General features: G+C 28.1%; 1 protein-coding gene across 4 annotated transcripts in view; it reads right to left on the reverse strand.

The window, feature by feature from the left end:
* The window catches only part of LOC145831191 (dnaJ homolog subfamily C member 13-like), a 38,528-nt gene that overhangs the window by 5,606 nt on the left and 7,188 nt on the right, over positions 1–25,734 (reverse strand). Inside the window, exons 5-45 of one of the 4 annotated variants that reach the window (XM_082938325.1) lie at positions 25,480–25,569; positions 24,272–24,322; positions 23,611–23,820; positions 22,925–23,020; positions 20,819–20,977; positions 20,298–20,449; positions 19,555–19,649; positions 18,919–19,024; positions 18,574–18,673; positions 18,361–18,468; positions 17,936–18,091; positions 16,719–16,826; positions 15,829–15,975; positions 15,545–15,640; positions 15,426–15,479; positions 15,147–15,313; positions 14,987–15,032; positions 14,527–14,634; positions 13,734–13,837; positions 12,654–12,876; positions 11,850–12,062; positions 11,389–11,588; positions 10,073–10,157; positions 9,725–9,824; positions 9,404–9,507; positions 8,922–9,079; positions 8,353–8,554; positions 7,558–7,673; positions 7,294–7,372; positions 6,874–7,015; positions 6,381–6,565; positions 5,993–6,205; positions 5,582–5,763; positions 5,084–5,222; positions 4,751–4,864; positions 4,429–4,545; positions 4,078–4,131; positions 2,056–2,161; positions 1,557–1,586; positions 672–763; positions 5–179 (exon numbers count right to left, since the gene is read on the reverse strand). In XM_082938325.1, the coding sequence (XP_082794451.1) occupies positions 5–179; positions 672–763; positions 1,557–1,586; positions 2,056–2,161; positions 4,078–4,131; positions 4,429–4,545; positions 4,751–4,864; positions 5,084–5,222; positions 5,582–5,763; positions 5,993–6,205; positions 6,381–6,565; positions 6,874–7,015; positions 7,294–7,372; positions 7,558–7,673; positions 8,353–8,554; positions 8,922–9,079; positions 9,404–9,507; positions 9,725–9,824; positions 10,073–10,157; positions 11,389–11,588; positions 11,850–12,062; positions 12,654–12,876; positions 13,734–13,837; positions 14,527–14,634; positions 14,987–15,032; positions 15,147–15,313; positions 15,426–15,479; positions 15,545–15,640; positions 15,829–15,975; positions 16,719–16,826; positions 17,936–18,091; positions 18,361–18,468; positions 18,574–18,673; positions 18,919–19,024; positions 19,555–19,649; positions 20,298–20,449; positions 20,819–20,977; positions 22,925–23,020; positions 23,611–23,820; positions 24,272–24,322; positions 25,480–25,569 (5,182 nt within the window). Of the gene's footprint in view, positions 1–4; positions 180–671; positions 764–1,556; positions 1,587–2,055; positions 2,333–4,077; positions 4,132–4,428; positions 4,546–4,750; positions 4,865–5,083; positions 5,223–5,581; positions 5,764–5,992; positions 6,206–6,380; positions 6,566–6,873; positions 7,016–7,293; positions 7,373–7,557; positions 7,674–8,352; positions 8,555–8,921; positions 9,080–9,403; positions 9,508–9,724; positions 9,825–10,072; positions 10,158–11,388; positions 11,589–11,849; positions 12,063–12,653; positions 12,877–13,733; positions 13,838–14,526; positions 14,635–14,986; positions 15,033–15,146; positions 15,314–15,425; positions 15,480–15,544; positions 15,641–15,828; positions 15,976–16,718; positions 16,827–17,935; positions 18,092–18,360; positions 18,469–18,573; positions 18,674–18,918; positions 19,025–19,554; positions 19,650–20,297; positions 20,450–20,818; positions 20,978–22,924; positions 23,021–23,610; positions 23,821–24,271; positions 24,323–25,479; positions 25,570–25,734 lie in introns of all 4 variants that reach the window. The other 3 variants (XM_082938323.1, XM_082938326.1, XM_082938324.1) reach the window with 3 other exon arrangements.

Raw genomic sequence — 25,734 nt, forward strand, 5'->3', positions numbered from 1 at the left:
AAACCTTGCGACATAATTTGCTTGATTATTTTGGTGTTGGATGACAGATTTTCCAGTATTTCAATGGCGAGCGCGTGACCATTGGGAAGGGTGTGAAGTACTGACAATAGGAAGGGCAACACTGAACTGTCAGCTATGTTCTCCACACATGTGTTGTTCCCTACCACAGTTGAAATTGCCTGGAAAAATATTTTAAAAAATTTGTTTGTTTCATTGACAGATTATATGAAATATTTAAATAAGTTTAAAGGTAGGAAAGTTAAATAGTTTATGCTTATTTACATACTAAATGAAACTCAAAAAGAGAGAACTCAGTTTTGTGGACGTATATTCTAAAACCATTTCTGAAAAAAAAGTAAACATAAGAACTTAAAATATATCGTATTTAAAATATGATTTATTCTACATAAAACAATTAAAAAAACGAGAAACGTTATCTTAGGAAGTATAATTATCATCAATATATTTCATTTTATAAGTTTTGGTCTATAATTAGACTGTTGCTTACAAAAATTTATTTTTTGCACAACTTCTTCAAAAACAATTTCAAAATTTTTACGTGATTTTACAAGCCTTTTACTTACTTATAATACACAAAAAGTAAGGTTAAACACTTAACGCAAAACCAATTATACTTAAATTAATTTAAACAGCTACAATAAAAATCAAACCTCTAGTGCTAGCAAGCGGATATCGGAATCAATTTTATGTTGCAGAAATGAGAAAAGCATCTTGAAGTGGCCAATGCAGTTGACTTGTACAGCTGGTTAAAACAAAAGTTTAAAAAATATTTTCTTCTAATAATTTGTATATTTATTTTTATTTTTGGTTCACTTAGTCATTAAGATGCACTTGTAAATAGTAAAAACTTAACACTAATTTGTTTTTAAACGCATTAAACTACTAATAAATATTGAAATGAAATTGTTTACTTTTAACTAAAAGTATACTTTAATTAAACTCATCTTAATACGTACAATGTTCTATTTTATACGATGAAAGCCATGCTAATGCAACTAATTAAAATACCTGAAGTCACAACGCTTTGTTATTTATGTATCTTACATCAAAAAAATCTTTAGAAGTTTTAATGCAAGATAATTTTATAAAACTGCAATGAGCTAACAACAATAATTTTTTTGATTATAATCCTAAAGCATACTTATAAATAGGGATGTACTATAAGTAAATCTAATATAGGAAAAACATTTATAAACTATAAGTTTAAAAGCAAATACAAAATCAAGAACGTAAATACTTAACTATTCCTCTTTTTTAATGTTTAATTTAACCATCAAATTAAACTTTTGTAGAACAAAACACTATATTTGAAAAAATCTAGATGTTTTATTTAATCAGTTAAACTAGAAACAATAAGTACACCGAATCAAATGAGTATCTAGTTTTTTGTACCACATTAGAACATTTGCATTTCATAAACTCAGAATAATAACTTTTTAACACTCAAATCTTTTTTTTTAACTTTACATACAAAAAGTATTCTGAATGTTAGTATCTACAAGTTACATGCTACATTTTACGATATCAAATTTTACCTATGTCCCCTTCACGTTCTAGAGGAGAATCTGTTTTTATACTGATATAAATTTTTCGTAGTAGAAATTAGTGAACAAGCTACACCCTTGGTTATTTGTGTTTAATTTTTTTTTCTTTAGTTATTTTCTAGATTATCAAAATTTAAATTTCAAAATAAACTAGATAATTTTTTTAAACAACTGCGAGAATAAATTTAAAAACTAAATTTAAAGTGCTTAAGAAAAGATTCTACTACTTTTTAGTATTTTTTAAATCACTGGTTCGTTTGTTTTTGTTTATCCAAAGATCATGCTCTATTTAGAGAATAAATATAATTTTTTACAGAAAAATGCTAAACGGTGGTTAAAAGAGATCCGATCGAAACAAATTCGTTGGAATGTAACAATAAAAACTACAATTTGGAAATTAATATTATTATTTTATAAATGTTTTTTTACAATACTTATTCTCAGTATACTTCCTAACACCGGAAATAAATCTTACAACTGAAAAACTAACACGAGTAGTTCTTCATTACGTTGGAAAGTCCCTTCAACGCCAGCTTGCAGTTCTTCAGCTTGTCTCCCTCCAGACACTTCGCTTTGATCACGCCGCCCACGGGAGCCTTTGAATTGAATACACATGATAACAGCGCTTGATTAGACAATTTTGCCGAGTCAGCACTTTCGATGCTTCCCAGCAAGTCGACCTGATGGTTTTGAACCTTAATAGGCTCGACAGGCTGGGACAGCTGTCGACTGTTCTGCCTCTTCAGCGCGTAGTAGCTGAACACGTACTGCATATGACGTCATAAACACAAAAAAGCGCAAACCACACAATAACCGTCACCATTTTTTTTTCGATCAGCAGCAGAAGAAAGAATCAAGACAAGAATTTTTCGTTCCAATTTCGATTTTTGTCACGGCAGATTTTTCACAGCAGCGAGTTGCATGTAGAGAAAAAAAAATTCAAATTAATCAATGTTGATTTGTGCACTCTAACTAGCTAATTACTATTGTTAATTGCAAACTAAAAACGTGTATTTTAAATGCATTTTAGTATAAGTATTGTGAGATAAGTTTTAAAAATTAACTTTGAATAAAATTTTAGTTTGATACTGTGAACAAAATTGTAAAGTTTATGATAGTTTTTTAATTGAAAATTTTTAAGGTTTTTTTTAGGTAAAGAACGTTTTAGGAATTTTTAGGTTTTTCATTCTTATGGTTAGTGAAAAAGTAAGAAATATTAGCCATAAATTTACTTAAGCAAACACTTTTATCTAATTTTAAAAAAAATTGATAAAAAGGTTTTAAGTAACTGAAATTTTAGAATAACACATAAAACTTTAAATAATTATTTTTTTTTAATAACATAAATAACTTACTTGAAAGATCTTGTGTTAAATACTATATAAATGTTATTTAGATGACTATTAAGATAGGTTAATATAAAACTTAATATATTTGCATGCTAAATTATTTTTTTCAGTCTATGTTTTAGAAACTAAAAAAAGTCAACGACTGGTAAAAAAAAACACCCTTAAACAATTAATATTCAAAATAACAAATTATAAAAATAAAAAATATTTCAAAAAATATTTTATTAAGTTAAACGTTTTTTGTAAAGATATTTTTAAGATTTAAAATGTATTTCTATTTTGTAAAATAGCATAACAAAACTTCTCTTACAATCTAAAAATACACAGTTTTATTAAAACATACTTAAAAGCTTATAAAATAAATTATACAAAGCATCAAAATATCTTCTAACAGTTTCATTAAGCAGAAATATATAGACTTTAATATATAAAATGTTTAATGAAATGTAATGTTTAGTAACGATTCTCAATGCTACTGGTTAGTATATAAACTAGTCAACTAGATGGTTAAACTCAGTGGTAAAATTAGTACATGCAAAAGTCATATATATTTGTTAAATTGTTTAAAAATTATTTAATAAAAAATAAATTCGAAACTTGTTAAAAATACTAGCAAGTTAGCACAAATTCAGACATTCATGCAAACCAAAATCACGTTTTAAAAGTTTTTGAAAACATAGTTTATAATTTTTAAATAGTAGACAGACACCTATGCAAATAACACAAAACAAATCACAGATCATTCTACAATTCAATTACATCTCACCCAATTAGTCTTAATTACTTTGGTTTATTGGAACAAACAACATTTTTTTTATTATTAGTCTAAATCACACTTTCAAATAATACTCAAGCCATCTACTCAGAAAACAAAAAGACTAAACAAACACAACATGATTCAAAACAACAGGAAAATTAAAACAGTGTAACTAAATAAAAATTATATTCAATTGAGAAAGTAATATTAAAGTATGTCAGGTTTAAAATTAATATGCAATTATTTCAAAAATAATATAAGACGTATAAAATCTAAAAACGCTAAATTACGCGAGTTTTGTTTAACTTTTGGTTAAAGCTAATTCGCAGTTATAACGTAAAATAAATTAAAGAATTTTACACGCAAAAAAATGAACAAACTTAGTACAAAATATGATAAAACAAACCTCAGCTGTTGATCCTAGATAGTCAAGCAAAGCCTGAGCGAACTTTGTAGGCTCCTAAATATTATGCATGTTAAAAGAAATTATACTAATTGAATTTTTTTGTTTTTGATTAATTAGGTAAGTAGATCTTTTCCGAAAATAAATTAAAGTGTTTGAATCTTGTTATTAAGCATTAGGTATCAAAAACAGATAAACCATGAATTTTGGTACAAATTATAAAAATTCAAAAGCTTATAATTTACCTAGTATTAAAGTAAGCATTTTAAAACGTTTAGCTTACAAATTTTAAAAACTAATTGAGAAAAATTTAAACTCCAATTTCTTAATCTTAAACAAAAAAAAGCAACCAACTTCGATGGGATATGTGGGCTGTTCGTTGTAAATTCTGACAAATATGTCCCCGACAATCAGCTCCTTCTGGTGAAGAGAATACACAAAATTCGCTCCATAATCCTCGTCACAACGTCCCTGTATTTAAATTACAAAAAGTATAGTTTTTTAATACTTAAAACTTATTTGTTCTAGACGAAAATATTTATACAAGTTTGTACAGAAAAAAATACCTAAAATTTGAATCACTTTTTTTTTAGTTTAAACCTTATATTGGTTAATAACTGATAAATCTTGAAGAGTTTTGAAGGTTTTTTTTATTTTATGTTTTCAAAGAACTAACAGTTGTAACACTCTGCTTTTGTTGATCTTTCAAATACTCCATCAGTTCCATTCTTGTAGCGTTATCCCACATAAGATAAGGCGTCTGCGTGTTGCTGTTTAGTATCTTCAAAACCTGTTTTGCAATTAAAGAAATTAGAAAGTTACTAAGTGATAAAGAAAAATTATAATTAAAAATGAAACGCTTTGAAACTGATAATTAATACTTAATTGAAGAAATAGTAAACATTTTTAACCGCAATTTTACATCACTATCTTTGTAACAATTAATGTTCTTGTAGCCTTTTAATCTAACATTTTATTTTTGCAACAACCATTTTAATCAAATTCAAACCTCAGCATAGCAGCCGGCAATGAGTTGTTTGGTGAGGTAAGGAGTTATGAGCGCGTTCAGCGTCTTCATCATCATTTCGTTCTTGTCTCCGTCTTTGTGAAGAAATCCTCCCATGCACGCGATCGCATTCACCGACAATCTGCAACAAATTTACATTGCTAAGCTATTAAAACCAGTAATGTTGTAACAATGCTAAAAAAAAACTGTTTTGATCCATGCCATATTTTCTTATATTCCATTTGTTTGAACACTCTTGCCCACAAAGAAATATAATAAAGCATAAATCACCAAACTACTTAAAAGTTAAATTAGGACGTTTTTCAAAAAAAAATAACAAAACATACTAAGAACCTGGCGAGCCTTTATATTTTTTAACTTTATATTTCATTTATTTGAAGTACTAGAAATGCCAAATTAAACAATTTCGCTCACATAAAAATGTGTTAGAGCACAGACACTAACAAATTTAATTTTGACTTCATAAAACACACTAGTAACCTGGCAAGCCTGTTAGCGACTTCCTGCTGGTTGCTCTCCTCGCTTTTCCTCACTCCTCCCTCCTCTAGAGTGAAGTCGTAGTTGAACAAGTAAATGAGGAGGTGCCACATCACTCCCTGCTGGTACAAGATGGATTGCAGCGCCACGTCCATCGCGAACGCAGAAACACACTCCACTGCCACCTTGGTAAAATTATATTAGGTTATAAGATAGAATAATAATAAATAATATTAAAAAGATCATGACTTAGAATAAGGTGGGAAACGTACGACGTTAGTTATGATATAGTGATGTTAATCTATAAGAATAAACAACTTATAGTTTCTTAACTGATCAGGCTGTTTCGATAAGGTTTACTCATTGCTAAATAAAACTTGAAACAAACAAAGTCCAGCACAAGCAAAAATTAACCGAGCAGAGATGGGGGAGGTGGGAGTAGTTGAGGATGCGGCACAGATCCCTCACAACAGTCCTGTCCTGCATGAACTTCTCCCTGCATTCTTCAAACGCTGCTGCCACGGTGTAGCACCTGCTCACGTGCGTGCACACCTGCACCTGGACGTCGTCACACTGAGACATGCTTCCTAGCATGGAGACGCACCTCGAGTACGACGTTTGCAGTACCTGTGAGAAGTTTTTACAGTTTTGCTTAAGACATCTCTACTTCATGGATGACAATTGTTGTTTTTAATTTCTAAAGCTTTTTTTGCTAAACAATACCCGATCAATGCAACAAAGTTCTTCAAAAAAATATTTTTACAGAGTAGAAAACTTATATGTGTTAATTTCACAAACTAACTTCGATGCCATTCTCCCTGGTGAGTTCTTTCGCGTTCAACGCAGAGCAGTTGACGGTGTGGTAAGCGAGTTCGGTGGCGCACACCAATAAAGGTTCGTCTTTTTTGAACAGTGAGTCGTCAACATTTTCAGATGTGATCGTTTTTATCAGGGCCGGGTATCCCGCGTACTTGAAAGGTTCCAGTTCTAGAAAACTTAAAAAGTAGTAAAAAGAAACTTTTATCAGCACTATATCTGTGTGAAACTTATGTTATGCACTTAGAACTAAATTATTTAACCAGAAAAATAAGTTCAAAAAAAAATCCAGGCATTTTAAATTTCATCCAGATTTATGAAAGTATATTTTAGTATATATTTAAGTTTATTCCATTTTAAATTTACGTTATGAACTTAAACACATTTAAATAAAAGTTCAGCAATGCGTTTTATTTTGTAATTTTTATTAATATTATTTTTGTCTTCTTAAAATAAAAGTTTTAGTTTTTTAAAGTTACCTTCTTTACACCTCCTAAACAAAATGCTTTGTGTTTTCAATATAAGCAATATATTTTGTGGATCGGGACCGTCTGTAACCTTGTTTTCTTTCAATGAGCTCAATAGAAGAGCTTGAGCCTTGTGACATTCATCAAACATTTCCTGCAGTACAAGCAATAAATAATCTTAATCTAATTGTTACCACTTTACATTTAAGTTTAAAACTTCAGTTATACAGAAAAGTTAGGGTTTCAGTTAAGTACATAATCGGAAAATATTTAATAAAATTCTGCATAGAGAAGACCATTGATTACAATCAAGTTCAGTAGTAGAAGCATGTCCAGCAAAAAGTATGACAAAATAATATCTTATAATTAAATCTAGTATAAAAAAACATTATATTGCTTTGCTCAATAACTGTTTATCATCCAGCAACTTACTTGACCGTCTGGATTTTTGTCAGGATGGTATTTCTTGGCCATTTTAAAGTACGCTTTTCTGATCTGGTTTTCGTTGAACCTGAAAAAAAACTATTGTTTAAATCAGCAAGCAAATTATACCGCGATTGAAAAGATTATTAAAACCCAAATTTAATAGCAAAAATATGCAATGAAAAGCGCATTTTATTTAAGACTATAGTCAAAATAATGTGATGTGGTTTTCGTTTTAATTTAAAAACAACAATTTAAAAATAAATAACTAACGGAGCGTCGTCTTTGTTAAGACCGAGCGTGTAGTAAGCGTCTTCGTACGACATTTTGCTTCCCTTCTTCTCCACTTCTTTCTTCCACATTATCAAAACATCTTTCAAGAACGGCACCTGGTAAAAATGAGAGTTATACGAAATGTTTGTTTGTTTTCTATAAATTTCAAGGCGTCTAGCTGGTTTGCTATTGAAAAACATACAATTGATTAAACTTTGCGTTAGACGTTTTACAGCACGAGCAGTAAAAAAGTATAGTACATAAAAGCTGGGCGACGCGTGATGACGTCATAATTTCAGTGTAGAGCAAATTTAACTACCTCAAATTTTATTTAATATTGCAATTAAGCATACAAAAGTTTTTCTTTATATACAGAATAAATTAGAATATTTTAGGTGAGAGAACTATATAAGATAGTTTTTTGCGTCGTTGCACATATTATGATGTCATGATACTTTGCTTCTGCAAAACAGTATTAATTTAAATAAGCTTTTTGTTGAAAAAGTACCTTTTTTTGTCAGAATGCTTTATTTGTACAAAATTCAATTAAAATTATGTCATGTCTATTGTAGCAATATTATCAAAATTGCTTATATTTTAATCGATAAAACTTTTAAAACGAAAAACCTTTTAACTCAATTGTCCATGGCTGGAATTTAACTAATAAAGATTTTTAAAACATTGGAAACTTTTTTTCATAAAATTTTAACACCAAACAATAAAAAGTCACTAATCGTAGATTCAAACTCAAACAAATAAATAACACTTCACAAAACAATAATACATTCAACTCACAGGGTTCTTTATCTCCCATTCGGGGAACTTTGTTTCGTTGCAGAGATGCCTGAGGTAGTAGATGTTGCAGAAGAGTTCGTCTTCCAGCTGCGGGTAGTTGATGATGGGTATGGGGAAGTAGGTGTAAGTCGCCTTCACGTTTGCCAGCAGCCTCGGTGTGAAGCTTGCAATGTGAGACGCTATCTTCTCTATCATGTATCTCCTTCATTTGAAAAATGGTTCATTATTAAAATGCATCTAATTTTCATTTGTTTAGTCATTTAAAATTAAATTTTTAAATTTTATTATCAAAACAATTTAAACAAAATTTTCATAATAAAATCTTATGTCATTACTATTATTGTTATCAAACTACATAGGATAAGATTTTAACAACAAGAGATCTCAATTGTTTTAAAAAAGAAACGTTATATTATTCTCCATAATCACAAGTTGAAAACTATATCTTTAATCTTAAAAGTTAAAAGTACACAATTTAATTATTCATGATAAAAACACGAGCTACTCTACATAGGTGCAATAAACACATTTATTTTTACAGCGACAGTACACTTATCAATTAAAAAAACCTCATCTCAGCATTCCAAATGGCTTCTGGCGTGTCAAACTCGCCCAAGTATATTTCTGAAAACTTTTCCGGCCCGTAATTTTCCAGGTAATGCACCATCGCTTGGGGGAATATGGAACCAAGCACCGATCTTTGCACTGTGTCCGAAGCATTTAGACGCTGTTAAAAAAATATATAGATATTTTTAATCAATCTCTTAATTTGAAACAATTGTTCACACTTTTTGTTTATAAAATGTTTATTGTATACTTTTTTTTAACTTAAAAATCTTAATTGTAGATATAAGTAACTAAAATGCATCCATACAAAAGTTGTTTGCATGTTTAAATTTAATAACTATTTTTTAAAAATAAAAGGTATTTAAAACAAAATACAAAATAAGTTTATAATACGAAAATTCCCCAATATTTTCCAGTTTTAAATTACTTAAAAACATAAAAATAAGTGAGTTTGCAGGTTTTAATTAGCTTTTAAAACACTAACTTCCTCGTTTGAGCGAAACGCTTGTTTGAGGTGCATGTATTTGAGAAATTCGCCGATTGGAAGAACATTTGAACCGTTGTACATTAATATGAAATAGAAAACACCTGTGTAGAGTAGGATAATCAATATAAAAATTATAAAACTGTATACAAAACCAATGTTAAGATTGTAAAAACAAACTTTGTTTTTATCAAAACTTTTTTTCAAGTATAAAATATGTAACTTAATTTATCACATAAAAAAAGGAATATAACACTACATAGTTTTATTCTGATCTGTGTAAAAGTTGAAACTGTAGTTAATTCAAGTAATACTATTGACCTGTTAAGAAAGCCTGTGACAAATTGTGATTGTCCTTCATAATTTCCATTAACAACACGGCGACTTTTTCAACCAAGATAGGATCGAACGTTAGAAGTAGCTATACACATTTTGTACTTAATTACAATACGTAATAGAATATTAGATACAGATAAGGAACATATTAAAACGAAAACATCACTCTTGACTAAAATTGAGGCTATAAATCAGTTTTATTTGCATTAGTTTTGCATCTCTAAAAAAATTGAATATTTCAAATATGGGAGTAAGTAAAAGCTCCTTTTAGTTACGTAATATGAGATCAATATATTATATTTTTAATGTCTTTTTTTAATGTTTATTTCAAACCTGCACTACATGTTGCAGTTGCTGCCTCTCGCCGAGAATGCTCTTGACTCGCGGCAATGGCCGAATCACCGCATCGTTCACGTCTCTTTAGAAAGTATAAACTATTTATTAACTATTTCGCATTTTTTGTAGTATAACTTTAAATAAAATCTTACATGTCTAATTTTCAAATGTACTACTTTTTAGGTATTTATTATTCGATTTGTATAAGTGTCAGCTTTACTTCTATTCAGGTGCTTTTAACTAAAAGTACAAAAGTTAAATGCAAATTAAAAACAATATATCTCATCATACTTAATTAAACTTTTAGATGTTTATGGCCAACATTTTTTTACTTAAACGCTTTTAAAAACTTTTAATCATAAAAGTTCATTTCAGGGTTGCCAAATATTTTTAGCAAATTTTCTTTAGGTTTTCAAATTTTCTTCCAGGTTTTAAATTACACGTTTTAGGGTCTAATTTTAGTGTTAAATTAAGTTTAAGGTATTCAACTGTGTTAAATAGTATAACGACATTGAAAAGATGTCTTAATGCATCTTTAAATGTGTTTTTTTTTACATATAAAATTTTCATGATGGCAAAAAAAAATATCTTTACGATAGATTTTTCGTATCAAATCGAAATTTTACTACTTAATATGTAAAAGTTGTTTTAAGTTCCAGGTATTTCCAGGTTTATATAGTGATTTTTGTTCAAAATTAGAAGTATTTTTTCAAAATTTCTCAAATTCCAGGTTTTTTTATGTTATTTTACCACAAACTGTCAAATTTCAGGTTTTTTGGCAACCCTGTCATTTGCTACCACCCAAAAACCTGAAATATTTCTACCTCATATAACCCTTAGTAAAGCTTTAGTTTATTAAACATGTTTTGCAGTAATTTAGAATTGAAAATTTTTATAAATACTATGACGTAGTAATAATAAAGGTTTTTGTGCAGTAAGTTAAGTTTGAAAAGTACGCTGCTTAATATATATAACCTAATTAAATGATAGTATAATAGTACAATAATAATACTGCACCAAAACCTTCACTATTACTAAGTCATAATATTTACAAAATTTATAAATTCTAAATTTCTGCAAACATGTTTAAGAAACTAATGTTTACTGAAGATTATATAAGATAGAAATATTTCATGTATGAAACAGCTGTATAAAACTGTTGTTTATTATATTATTAAATAAATATTTAGCTCCAATTTTACATGTCGAGCACTTGACCAAAACTAAAAAAAAAATAATATATTGTATATATGTACAATTAAGTTGAAAGTAAACTTTTTTATTTATTTAATCATTAGCAAAAAAACACAAACCTGCTGGGGTAGAATCTGCAAATTGTGATGAGCATGTTGAGTATGGTACTAGCCAAATCAGTCTCGTTCATCACCCCCTTCCCGGTCGCCATCAGCCCCCACTTCAGCTGCACGAACCTGGGCATGAGCGCCTCCGAACTGTCCCTGGTCCGCACCCGGCTCTGCTCGGTCAGCACACCGTCCGCCCAGTACTCCTCCATCTAACGGAAATAAACGTGTTTAAACTATATGATTTTACTTTAGCTTGTTTATAAAAGAGATCAAAAAAAGTATTTTATTAGTTTTAAAAAGGATTTTAAACAAAAAATTATTTTATGACGAATTGTTGGAAAAAGTAATAAATAAAATATAGGTTGTCACTAAGTGGAACAAAAGATAACTGAAATGCTTTAGATAATAAAATTAAACATGTAACATTTTTTTAACATGAAACTGTTATTTTCCATAGAAACGCAACGAACCTCTTTCAAGCTGAAAGGTCCCAGCCTCTCGCCCTGCTTGTTCCTGAAGCTCCACTCCTTCAACCCTCCCATCTGGCTCATCATCTCCTGGCTCGCCTCAATCACGTTGGTCTGCGTGGGCACGTGAGCCCTGGACACGTGCAAGTGGGCCAGGCTTACCAGGTTGACCAGAAACTTCACGCCGCCCGCATCAATCACTTCTTTGACGTTTTGCTGTTTTATGAAGGTTTTTTGAATTCTATAACTTAACTTTTATTTATATAGAAAATATTTTCAAGAATTATATGCATGAGTTAAAAGTCGTATTTGTTCTCGTTTATTTCCATATGACGTGTGAAGAAAAACGAATTTAAATGAATAAACGAATTAGGGCCAAAAGTGAAACGTAGTCTCATTTTGGCCTAAATTCGTTTTGCTTTTGCTGTATGAAATTTTAAAACACTGTCATGAATAAACCAACTTTAAAAAAATACTTATATACTAAACAACTTTTTTTTTTACGTTTATACAGACTATATTAAGTTAAAGCTTGAATGATAGATTGTTGTTTATTGTTACAACCGTAAAATATAATTTATGCTAGTCAACACTACCTTCTAAATTTATCAAATTTATTACAGTATTAAAGATAAAATGGTATAAAAACTGTTTTTAAACCATGAAAAATTTGTTATTGAAACAAAAATAAAACACTTTGACAAAAAATTATCTAAAGGGAGGGAAGGTTTAAAATAACAACTTTTGAAATTAGTTTCATAACAATTGTTTTCAAATATAAATCTTCTCACTACTAGTTCAGCATACCTTGTGTTTGAGAAGTTTCTCGATGAAGAGCAGCAGCCTGTCACGTTCCAACCTGTCCTTGCACCTGTTCAGCATCATGACAATGTACCTGGTGTCGTTGAAAGCCCCTATATCTTCCCAGCACTTCCCGTACACGATGGTCATCGCTTGCAGGCACATGCACTTGAACTCAACCTTGGGGGTGAGCAGGAAGCGGTGGTACAGGTCGTTGAAAAACTCGTACCTGTTGTTATTTTCAGTTACTAAAAGGTTGTAAATTAATGTATGAAAAATAGTTTTATATTCAATAGATGATTACAAATATTTGAAAACTCGAGCCTGTTATTGTTATTAAACAGAAATAACTTATTAGATCAGAAAATTTAGTATAAAATTAACAGCTTTTTTATCATTTACGTTATTATTAGCTGCTTATAAACAAAAACTTTAAACTATATAAAGCAAAAGTTACTGTTAATTTTGTGTTATTATTAGTCGACTAGAAAAAAAAAAATTTAGGTTAGAAAGTTGTTTGAGTGTTCGTTTAAAAAAATAAAATTTTAGCATAAAAAGAACCTTTTTATTGTTTCGCACCTGTTTTTATCGTTTATTGATTAGAAACTAGTTAATTAGTATGGATAAAAATAGTAAAAAATGGACTTTTTTATTAGTTATAGTAGTTTAATGATAAACTTTACTATGACCTGGTATTAAGTAAAAAAAGTCATGTTAATAAGTAACTAAGCCATAGAATAGTCGTTATAACTAAATATTAAAAAACAAGTCTTTGAAACATTCCTATATGCTATTTTTTTCATTTTTTGTATAGAATATTATTTTTTTGGTTAAAAAGTTGTTCGAATGTTCATTTTAAGTAATAATATTTTAGAATAAAATAAAGAACCTTTTTGTATCATTTATCATAAAAGCTTATTAACAAATGTATAAACTAACTGGTTAAAAATAAAATTTAAAAACTACTTACAGTAAATGGTATAATGGTAATTATACATAATACTAGCTACTGAATTTTTTTTAAACTTTAAAAAACACCTAAACACCATAGATTTTTATACACATTCAATTTTATTGAAAACGAACGATCTTTTGATTATAAGACTTTCGTGATCGAGATCTTCTTCAAGCAGCAACCGTAGGTAATAATCTCCTATTTTTATCTCTTCAGACAAACATTGATACTGCATCTATAAAAAATTGTTTTGCAAAGATTTGTTCCAAACTTTTTATAGCAATACTATTTTAACATTTTTTAAACCTTACCAAAAGGTAGGATCCTAATATACATAAAAATAAAATACAGAATCATTAATTATTTAACTTAATTAAACTTTGTAAAAACTGCAACCTAATGAAAGATTTTTAGTATGAAATTTAGTATAAAACTAGCCTAAAATTATCTGAATAAACAGGAGTTTTAACAAACCTGAATTTTTAGCCATTTTCAACTAACCTTAACTTCTAAAGTTAACAATATACATTTCACTCAAGTACATATCGAAACTCTTGTAAGACTTTAAAACTATAAAACTATGTAGAAAAAGCCACATGGCAAAAAAAGGTATTAGTTGAATATCAATAACATAAGACTAACAAAATTAAAATGCTGCGTTGTTATTTGAAGGTATTTGATAAAATTTAAAATTATGATTGACGTTTTTTACAAACATTTTTATTAATATTCAAACCATTTTTTGATATGATAAAACCTGAAAAAACTAACTAAAATTATTTAATTTAAAAAACTAGCCTGAGCTAATCTGACTTAACTTTAGTTTTTGTAGTTTAAACTGTTATAAGATTGCTTGTTTCTAAACCATAACATATTTAAACTCAAGAAGATGCTTTTAACTTAAGTATTGAAGCACATTAAAACCTCGAATTCAGCGTGATTCCATGCAATTTCAACAGCAGATCCGATTTCTTTGATTTGGTGAAAACTTCTCATTTGATTTTCGAGAGCGCCTCTCAGTTCTTCCCTCGTCTTAATAATAAACATATTTGAATTAAGAACGAGTAAACAGTTAAAAAAAAAAGATAACTTGATTTATTTTAGTTTTTTTCTAATAAAAATTATTATAACTTGTCTAAATAATTAAAACATTTGTATCAGGTTACATACAGACATCAAGATAAATACAAATTAAATATTTATTTTCTTATTATAAAAGTTAAAATTTAATTTTAATTATCAATTTTTTTTTTCACAACTGAAAATTTTATTAAAATTTATTAAATATATATAAACTTGACATAACGATTATATAATCTTAAAGCTTTTTACTCGTAAATATTTTTTATTATTAATTGTTTTCTAAATTTAACAACAGCCCTACTTTGTGATTCCAGATGAGGTTTGGTTTTGCGTGGTCTTTGTTAAATCTGTAATATTACAAACCAGTTTAACTTTGACTAAATAGAGAAAAAAACAGCATTAAAAAAGTTTATTTAAGTTTCAAATGAAAATTATTCCAAAAATTCAAATTAAAAATTTACTGGTAATAGAAAAGGGACCAGTTGGCTTCGGTTTTAATATTTTTCCTCGCCTTCCTCAAAACAATGGGTAATTGCTGGTTGGTTTCGTTTTCTCGCTTCCTCATGCCCATACGGTCGGCCCAGTGAGCGATGAGGACTTCCGTGTTCTTTTTCACTGTTTGTTCTATCTGTGGAGAGTAATAGTACAAAGTAATGACTGTTTATATAATTTTTTTTTTTTTGAAACTAAAGCATTTGAATAATGACACATATTTATATACATATATGTTTAAAATATACTTGTTTAAGTTGTCTGTCGATTTTCTTAAACTGGGAATTGGACTGGCTTTGATCCTGAAAAGCATTTATTTTTAGTCTGTGAACTTATTTTAAACTAAAATTATGTACTTAAGTCTTACAATGGCAGATTTGAGATTGTCTCTTGTGTTGAGGTGGTCTGTTTCTTTCACTGGTACTTTATCCTCAGAATCTAAATAGCTTAGTAGTCCAGCGGGCTGTTTTTACATGAAAGTTAAATACTAAATAAAAAATAAGTTTATACAAACAATTAGTAAAAAATTTAACATATATAACTAATGGTATATAAATATAATAACGTGATGTACACTTTTTTAACTTGACAACTTAAAATAAACAACTTATAAACAACTTTCAGTAATTCAAACTTTTATTAAAAACTCACAATGATCCTTCTGAGGAGGGTCATGGCAGGCGGGTGGCCGGTGACCCACAAACCGACCAGATGCCTGGAAAGTTGCCGGTTCGTCTGCAGTCTCGTGTCGTCGGACTGCAGGAACATGGCCGTTTGAAGATGTAGAGGTAGTGCGCCCTTGAGCGGATAAAATATAATTAAATGCTTAAAAGATAAACAAAACACCTTAAATGGTTGCTAAGTACGAAATTTTGTCGTTGTATCTCGGATTTTATTTAGACTTTAGGTGTGTAGTTTTTGAAAAAAAGTAACGAGTAAACCACAGACTCGATATTTGTTTGGTATAATTATATCTTAGTTTTTTGTATTCTCATAACTATTTAAAAAACATCAAACAAAAAATAATATTAATTAAAATGGTGGTTAAGTATACTATACAAATTTTCTGATAAATTTGAACATCACTAACAAAGCATTTAAATTAAAATCAGCTAATCAAAACTTTTTTTCTCACTTAAGTTGTTTTTTACAACTTATCTTCATAATACCTTATTGCATATTATATCATCTAAATACTCTAATTACGAAGTTTTTCGTATCAAAACTTTTATGATAACAAGTTATGAAGACAAAAAAATATACATACTATATTTACAGAGTCTATTCTTTAATACTTAAAATAGATAAAAAATGTTAGTGATTAAATTGAAAACTTTATGAACTATCGTTACCATCTAACCAAATTAAATGTACGTATATAAATCGGATAAAAAGTTAATAGAAAAAAAAATTAACATTACTTTTAACATAGACAATCCGACACGCTGTTGAGCAGAATATGATAGAACCTGCTATCTGATGCTACATAAAATCATATACTTTAAATTTATTAGATGACAAATTATTATTTGTAAACTAACTTCCGCAAGTGCAAGCTCTTGCATTTTAGCGGCAGTTTCCGAATCGGCTTCCTCAATAATTGCCTTCATCACCAACCCTGCTCCTTTCACAATGGCCAGTGAAGGATGCTGCAGATAAAAACAGAATTATTTTTACTGTACGAAAAAAGTTTCACTTTATCAGTTGTAAATTGCACCGAGTTTCTTGTCAATTTAGTAAGAAAGAATCGTTTTATGTGTTTTCAAATAACACCTAATTTATTCGGTTGTTATTTTGAAAAAAATCTTTTAGTTTAGTAAGTAATTTTATAAATGCATCGCTAACGTAAATAAAACATTTGTTCAATAATTAATAGAAAAAAAAGTTATCTATTTTTTAATTATAAAAACAATTTATGTAAAAACATTATAATCAAAAAAAATAAATAAGAAAACATATAAGCAATGAAAATAAACCACTAAATTACCGCTAGACTGCGCCACTGGGTAAAAATAAACTTTTTTTGAGTTTAAATATACTACAATAAATATTATAATAGGGGATATAACCTGTTGCATCACGCAACGTCGCTTATTACATGAAAGTATTTAATGTAATTTGCACTTGACGTTTCTTTTAGTAAATTTGCATACTTATTTTCCTATTTATAAACTTTTTTTTTTGTAAAACATCTTTGACAATTAGAACTATTATAAAACTAAAGTCTAACTTATTTAATTAAAATTAGGTCAATAATTTTAGTCCTAGAAAATTTTATTTTTAAACAAAAATTGAGTAATCGAGTATATAATAAGTTCTTTTTTTTAAATAAATATTGAAGCTTAAGCTTCATGCAGCAGTAAATCATTTTTTGCACAGATATGACATGTTCAAACACTACACACGAATGAATGGCACTTGATTTTAGAGGATTGGTACTTTTGAATATCAAAAGGTCGCTTATGCTTCATTGTTACAAAAATGTAACATTTCAAATACGTAAATCATTATTAACATGAACAATTAAGTGTTTTATAACTAAAAAATATAGTTAATTATACTTGTTTTACTTAAATTTTATATGAGTTTTTTTAAATTTAAAAGTACAACTTTTTTAATCTAATTTATGCATTAAGAATATAAAATACTAAGCTTTAATAAATTTAACATTAAACAAAATTTCATTTTAAAATAACAAACTTCAAACTGTAAACTGATGTACCTAATCTAAAAAAACAGTATAATTCGTGAAACAAACTTGGAAAAGTCGGTAGAAAGACCTGCCGAGATCGGCTACAAGCTGCAGCAGTTGATCGAAGGATTTTCCGTCTGTAGTTTCGCTGTATGGGTAGCAGAGTGAAAAGTTGAGAAAATCCAACATTGCGGATATGTACAACGCTCCACAGTTTTTCCTCTGAGTTTATTTGTGCGCAAATTATTTGACTACACAGAATTAAATACATTTTAAGATTTTTGAGTTAGTTCAAAAGTATTATTTGTAAGAAACATTGAATTGATGGTTTTTTTTTATTGTGTTACAAACTAATATGAAAATTTTATAGTTATTAATAAACAAGTTAGTCAAACTTTTGCAAACAAAACTAGCACACTTAAATTTATCTAAATTTTGACATACAAAATAAATTAAACAGCATATTCATTGACTGTACTAATTCAACTAACCACTTTGTCTGCAAACATGGAAAGCAATTCGTTGAGAAATTTTTTGCTGGACAGCAGTGACTGCTTATTCAACTGCTCCTGTCGCATGTCGTGGTTCTCATGCATCGGCTGGTAAAAAAGGACTTGATTAAATTAAAGTGCCCAAAAAAAAAATAGAACATTATTTAAACGACTTGTAACAGCAAAATAATTATTCTAATAAAAATTACTAACACACAGCAGGGTGGACAAAACGTCGATTGCAGCGTGAGACACGGAATCACTGTTTCTCTTCAGCGCTTTGATCACCATCACTCCGAAATTCTCGCGGAAACTAAATTTTATAGTAAAATTTAAATTTCATTTCATACTAAAACATATTTAGTTTTATAATGTATTTAATACTCGAAATATCAACAAAAAGTAATTTTTAATTAGAATAAGCTTATACAGTTGTAACTATAAAAAAGTTTTGCAATATTTTTCATAAAAATTAAAATTGACGTATATATAATATTTAATTTTATTTAAAAACAGCATTAGCAATAGAAAACTAGTACGAATGAGTCGACAAAATACCCAGGAAGTCCGGTGAAGGCGGCAAATCCGGCTTTAGAAGCCACCAGTCTGCGTAATGCGTGAAACTTAAGCTCCAACTGCTCGTCCGTGTAGTTCTTTTCATTGTCTGTTTGTGTTGTTACTTACCACATTTGTTTAAACTTCTTATTTTACCTTTTTCATTAATAGTTTTTCTAAGTAAAGTGTATTGTTTAATTAACTTTTACACACTTTAATATAACGTTTCCAAATTTGATATTTTTGATAATGATCATGTTTAGAAAAGGGAACTAGTTACTTCAAAAAAATTCTTTCACAATATCTATTGCATTTTTTTGTTACTTTTTTTCTAATTAAACGAAAATTAAACAAGCATAAACTTTCAATACTTAAACAAAACAATTGAACTTATCTACATTTGAGAAAAACTTAAATACACAATTTAAAAATGTTTTTATTACATTTCCACACTAATAAACATGCAATTATTGGTAAAATGACATGTTCTAAATTATTAAATTCAACACTTGCAGTTTTCAATCGAGAAAATATTTATACAATGAAACTTAGTTAACACTTTTCGAACGATTTATAAACAAAGCTATTCAATTAAAATAATGATTTTAATATTTCAAACAAAAACTTAAAAATTTATACCATTATGTTGCATCAAAGCAGATAATGCTTGATTTATTAGCTTTTCTTTGTTTTCTGAAAAGAAACCGTCTTGTTTTACAGTCCATAACAGTCCACTAAAAAATAGTAAAAAAGTAAATAAAACAAATGAATGCAAATTGTATATTAAAATTAAAATTAGTCATAATATTATTGACATTATAATGCTTTTAGACATATAAATCTAAAAACTGAGATTTTTATAAGATAGGTCTTGAGACTAATTAAAAAAAAAAACTTCACTTAATAGCACAAAAAAAGAAACTTACAGCTTCTAAATAACTATTGATTATATAATAACTTCTTATTTTCTTTTTATTAACTCTACTAAAACAATTTTAGTTATTTTTAAAAGTAAAATATAATTATCATTTCAAAGAATTTTACTTGTTAAAGTTTTTTTTTTTTTCAAAACTATTGAGTATTAAAAAGTAACTATTAGTAATCCAAATGATGAAAACTAAGTTATTTTGTCTTTATAGAAACCAACTGACAACTAAATATATTGAAAAAATGAGAAAATCTGAAAATTGTGTTATAATTTAAAATGATAATAAGATATTAAACTATTTCTATATTTCAAAATATATTTAATCTAATTTAATAATAGTTTTTAAATAAATTTCTTATTCCTAACTTCGTAAACATCTTAGCTAAGGTTAGTGTCTACAACAAGGACAATCTTTGAAAACCGTGCTTGTATCTACCCAAACAAATTTATGCACCTGTACTGGACGCAGCTGTTGAATCTGGAGATCGCCTCGTTAAAGTTGCCGTTTGGTGGTTGAGTGAAGAATTTCAAGTGCATGCTTTCCACGTCTTCATCCATGTGGACGTCCTGCGGCCCCAACCTCTGACCCAGGTTCGTCGGTACACTCTGTGTGTTAAATAAAATAGTTTTGTTTATATTTCAGTTTCAAAAAATATTTCTAGTGTAAAAAAATATTATAACATACGCTCTACATTTAGTGCTAAGCTTGTTTCAGCAGCTGAAAAGTTTAATGACAACAAAAAACATGAACAATAAAATAATAAAAACTCCGTATATAAAAAATCCGTAAAAGGTTGTGTTTCTAGCGCCAAGCTTGTTTTTGTAGCTAAAAAGTTTCAAGAAAATAAAAAGCACAGTTTTTCATTATACTTGTTTGACCTTTAATTCGAACACGTAACAATAGTTCACTTACAGTTATTGAAAAAAAGGGACTTAATTCTGGTATACTCAAAAAGAAAAAATATAAATAAAAACCTTGACACAGACGTCTCTGTTTCCGGACGCCCTGACGCCGTCCAACAAAGTGGCGAGCAGTGAATCCCGGTTTGTGCTCAGGTACTGCCGGTTGCCACCCCTGCAGTACTCTATTGTGAACAACTGAGGGTTCTTCGGACACCTCACCAGCGAAAATATCTAACAAATTGTTCAACGTTTAAATATATGTGCTATGTATGAAACGAACTAGTGAGACTTATTATATTATATGAAAACACTAAACGACAATTTATTAGTGCATTATAGTTTAATAATTATTTCACAGAATTCTAAAGTTAAAGTCTAAATTTATCAAACCATTGTCGATGTTTATATGAATGTGTTACTTTATAATCAAAATTTTAAAGATTTAATTTTGTATTTAATGTTGTATGATATCAAAATGTTTTACAACAGTCCAGTTAGTGCACTTACTGATATTTTCTTTAACTATCGTAACTTCTAGTATAGTATTTATTACATATTGTATTATATCAAAACATTAAACAGCCATTAGTGCATTTTAGTTTAATGAATTTTTAACGGAATTCTAAAATTAAATAGTCAGGTTTTAACACACGTAACTATTTAAAAATAGACTTGTTTTATAAGAAATAAAATAAGTATTTAATAAGTGTCATTAAATAGTTTTAGATTCGAAAATTAGTTTATACTCTAATCTGATTTAATTATTATTTTTCTACCTATTAGAAAAAAATTTAGTTTAACAGTGTTAAACTAAATCAGGGTATCTTAAACTTATTTTCAAATGGCCCCCTTTAAAGAAATTAAAAAAGCTATGGACCCCCTTCAACAAGACTTCTCAAAAAACTACCATTAAAAGCACATAAGACCTTTTTTTTTTGCTTTACATTAATAACTTCAGAATATCTAGCGTAAGTTTCAAATTATGACCTCACGGCCCCTCTGTGGCTCTTTAACTGCACATGGCCCCCCTTTAGCCCCTTTGCTGCTCATGGCCCGCTGAGTATCTGTCATGGCCCACTTTGGGAAACCTTAAGCTAAATACTTACTTTTACATAATTATAATATATTTCTATTAAGTGTGAAGTTTCTATTAGTGTTGTGACTGTTAAACTGAAATAAAAATAATTATTTGAGTCTATAATTAGAACTAACAAAAGTTATCGTGTCATTTAATTTTCACATTAGTTCCAAAATTCATACCATTAAACAAAGTCCCTAAAAATTATTAACAAGCAAAAAAAAATTTCAAATCAAGAAAAAAAGAGTGGATACTCAAAAGTATTTATTTTTCATCCTTATATAGTAGTGCGAATATTACTTACTTATTGCTAGTTACTGAAAAAAAGCAATACATAAATTTAGTTAATTTGACTAATAGCCTTATGCTAAGGATCATTTGCTATGCATAGTAGCACCCGCATCTTAACATATTGTCGCAAACGACAATAAACTATAAATGTTTTGATAATAACAACGATTGGTATAATATAATAATATTATAAAGTTCAATAAAAAAACCATACTTTAGAAATTTTACTTACACTTTTACCAATACAATAATATTTAGACGTTAAGCACAGTTTGATATCAAAGAATGCTTGCTTATAAAGCAGTGCAAATATACGAATACAAAAACTCCTTTTTCTTCTACTTTCTCAATAATATGTTGACGTAAAAAATTTGCACTTACGTGATATTTAAAATGTTTTATTTATTGTGAGCTTCTGACTTATAATAATTTGATCGAACGTTTTAAAAAAGAACTTAATCAATAGTTTTTTCATTAACTAAGTACGTAAATAGAAAATGATCAAAAAGATATATCTGTTTTAAGTCAAAAAAAATTACATAGCGAAAATAAACGTAGATAAGCATATTTTCGTTTTAAAAAAAGAAAAAACAGTTTCTTCAAATAATTTAAGTTAAAAAACATTATTTAACTAGTGATGTCAATTTAAATACTGACAATAAAAACTTAGTATAAATAAGCAGAGTTGTCAACATCTTTAAAAGCTTTAGTCAATAGTAATTTCTAATTTAATTTTTTAAACAGTTACTAATGTAGATGTTATAAAAAAATACTTCCTTCCTTAAAATACGTAAATAAGTAGCACATACTTCGGATTGTGGTCGCAAAGTTACAATGGAGTAAGTTGCGGGGTCTCTTTCTAATATGCAAGTTTCAGTGAGACACAGCGTTCTTCTAACCGGATCCTATACGTGGTAGTTATAAAATTAACAAAGAAATATTTGTAAATGTTTGTATTAGTTAACATAAACTGTATATTAACAAGTTTTCTTCTAAATAGATTTTTATAAAGTTGCTCTTATTAACTATGATTAATAACTATTTACCTGAATTACTAATTAATTTCAAAACTATTAATTAATAGCTTGAGTTTAGTACATTGATAATGATTACTTATTACAACCAAAACTGATAATTACTAAAATTTTTAAAAACCTAACTAAAACCAAAAAAGCTAAGCATTATTAAAAAAAACTACATTGATTCTTGTTTACAGCACCTCTTTGTATAAATAGACAAATATAAAAAAACACAGCATTAACAGTAAAGTTTAAAAAAAACTTAATCAAAAATGTGTTATAAAACCACACAGAAAATATTACAAAATAAAATAATTTACAAGAATGTAAAAAAAAATCAAAATTTTAATCAAAAACTGTACACATGCATCGTGCTTTTGCGCGACTTTTGTTAATGTATGTACAGAATGTAAGACATATATTATACAAGAAATAAACTTAATAAAATATTTAATAATACACATCGTGGCACATACGTCGTGCTTGGGGGCGATCTTCTGCACGGTGAACTCGGCCAGGCTGGTTATGTGGACGTCGTCCGAGTACTCGCCGAACTTGTACCGGTGGAACTGGTCGATCGTCATCGGTTGCTGCTTCCTCCTCATCGTCCTGTTGCCCACGTTCCTCACCGCCGCCTCGAAAGCCGCCTCGGTGAGCTCCTTGGCTTGCGCGCACGCGAACATGTGCTGAAATTATACAACATCTTTTTATAATATTCTAAATGTTTTTTTACATGACTAACGTATTTTTCCAAACTTTATTAACAACTAAGATCTCGTTTGAGTGAAACTTTTTTTTGATTACAAAACAACGTTTCAGACAGATGACACACGAGGAGTAAAAGCACATGAAGTAAATAGTAAAGAAACATGGGTTTTTTTAATTACAATTGTGTAGAAAACTGAGTTAAATGAAGAAAGTAAAATAATTCAAAAATAATAATTAAACTCTACACAAAAATAACATAAAATTTCAAGTACAAAAACATTAAAATATAATATGAATAAAAAATACTTCAAGAAAACACGACACAATTTTTCATACAAGTACTAGTAATTATTAATTTGTATAAATTTAAAAAGTACACAGATCTGTAGTTTGATTTGAAAAACATTATTATTTTGATACAATTCTTACCATTCTGCCGAACTTGTTTATGATGACAACTCCGCCGGGTAAATCGGAAACCTGAAAAGTACAAAATGTATTACTATGTTTTATTATGAAAATATTTAAAATAAAAACTGTCAACTTAAAAAAAATAATAAATAATTCTAAGCTTTATCAGTAAAGTAGTTTTTTTGACTTTTTTAGTTATTCACAACTTTACAAAAACCTAAAATATGCGAAATTTTTAAAACATAGTACTACACTTTATTATGAAAAAAACTTTCAAAATGTTTTTATAACTGATTATAACAAATAAATTACTTTTTTTCAATGAACTTTTAAATGATAATAGATAAACAAAAGTGCTTTTGACGGAGGTGGTGTTGTTTTTTGGGGATATAGTGCAAAAATGTTTATGGATTTTAAAAGTAAAAATTTAAGTAGTAAATTCTTATTTTTAAGTTTCACCTATTTTTAAAGATTATGAATAAATACTAAATCTAAATTACTTTTTTTATATATAACTTGATAATTAAATCAAAATAAATTGTTTAATATAATAAACTGTATAATTTAAAAATAAAAGAGAATACAAAAAAAGTATTACGAAGTAAAGTTTTTGATTTACTAACTGTTTAGCTACAAACAACTTAAAAAAAATTCAAAACATTTGTTATAATAACTAAAACATATTAGACTAAACTTTCTTTGAAAACTTTATTATTTTAAACTTTTACAAAAAGTTTTTTTTTATATGTAATTACTAAAAACTTTATGCTAATAAATTTCACGTACAAAATGATATGAGGTGCAGTCTATATATACTTTAAACTCATATATTTATTAAGCTTAATGAAAACTTTTGTTGCAATTTTTAAAAGTTTCAGGTATTTTAATAAATAGAACCACAAATTAAATAACGTTGTTTTGGTATAACAAATTCAATAACTATAATAAAAAACAGAAGTTCCAATAAATAGTCTAATCTTCGTTTTAAGGAGATAATGCTATATTTTAAAAATAAATATAAAATTTCAGTATTAAACTGACTACTAGGCAATTATTAAACAAAACTTTAAACACTTTTTAAAAAAAACTTTTTTGTTAAAAAGTTTCAAACAGACATCTCATTAAAGTGTAGTATGAACAAAATTAGAATCTAATAAATAAATTTCATTAATACATAAATTGAAAACACATTACAACATTGACGAGCAAAACTATTTCAAACTTACTGAAGCGAAAAATTCAATGTCCATGTAGTCATAAGTGGATAGAATTCTCTTGGTGGCGGGATGGACCTGCCTGATGGATGCAGCATGCACCTGATGATTGTTGTTAACAGCTTTTTTTTTGAAACAATGATAAAAATATCTATAGGACTTTGTGTTGTAAACACCTTACTTAACGTTTATTATCAATTCTCGTAAAAAATCTAGATAATTTAATAGAGTCATCCTTATTACAAATTATTAAATTATTCTCTGAAG

Source organism: Thalia democratica, chromosome 3 (assembly GCF_965202585.1).
Source record: "Thalia democratica chromosome 3, ktThaDemo2.hap1.1, whole genome shotgun sequence".
NCBI lineage: Eukaryota > Metazoa > Chordata > Thaliacea > Salpida > Salpidae > Thalia > Thalia democratica.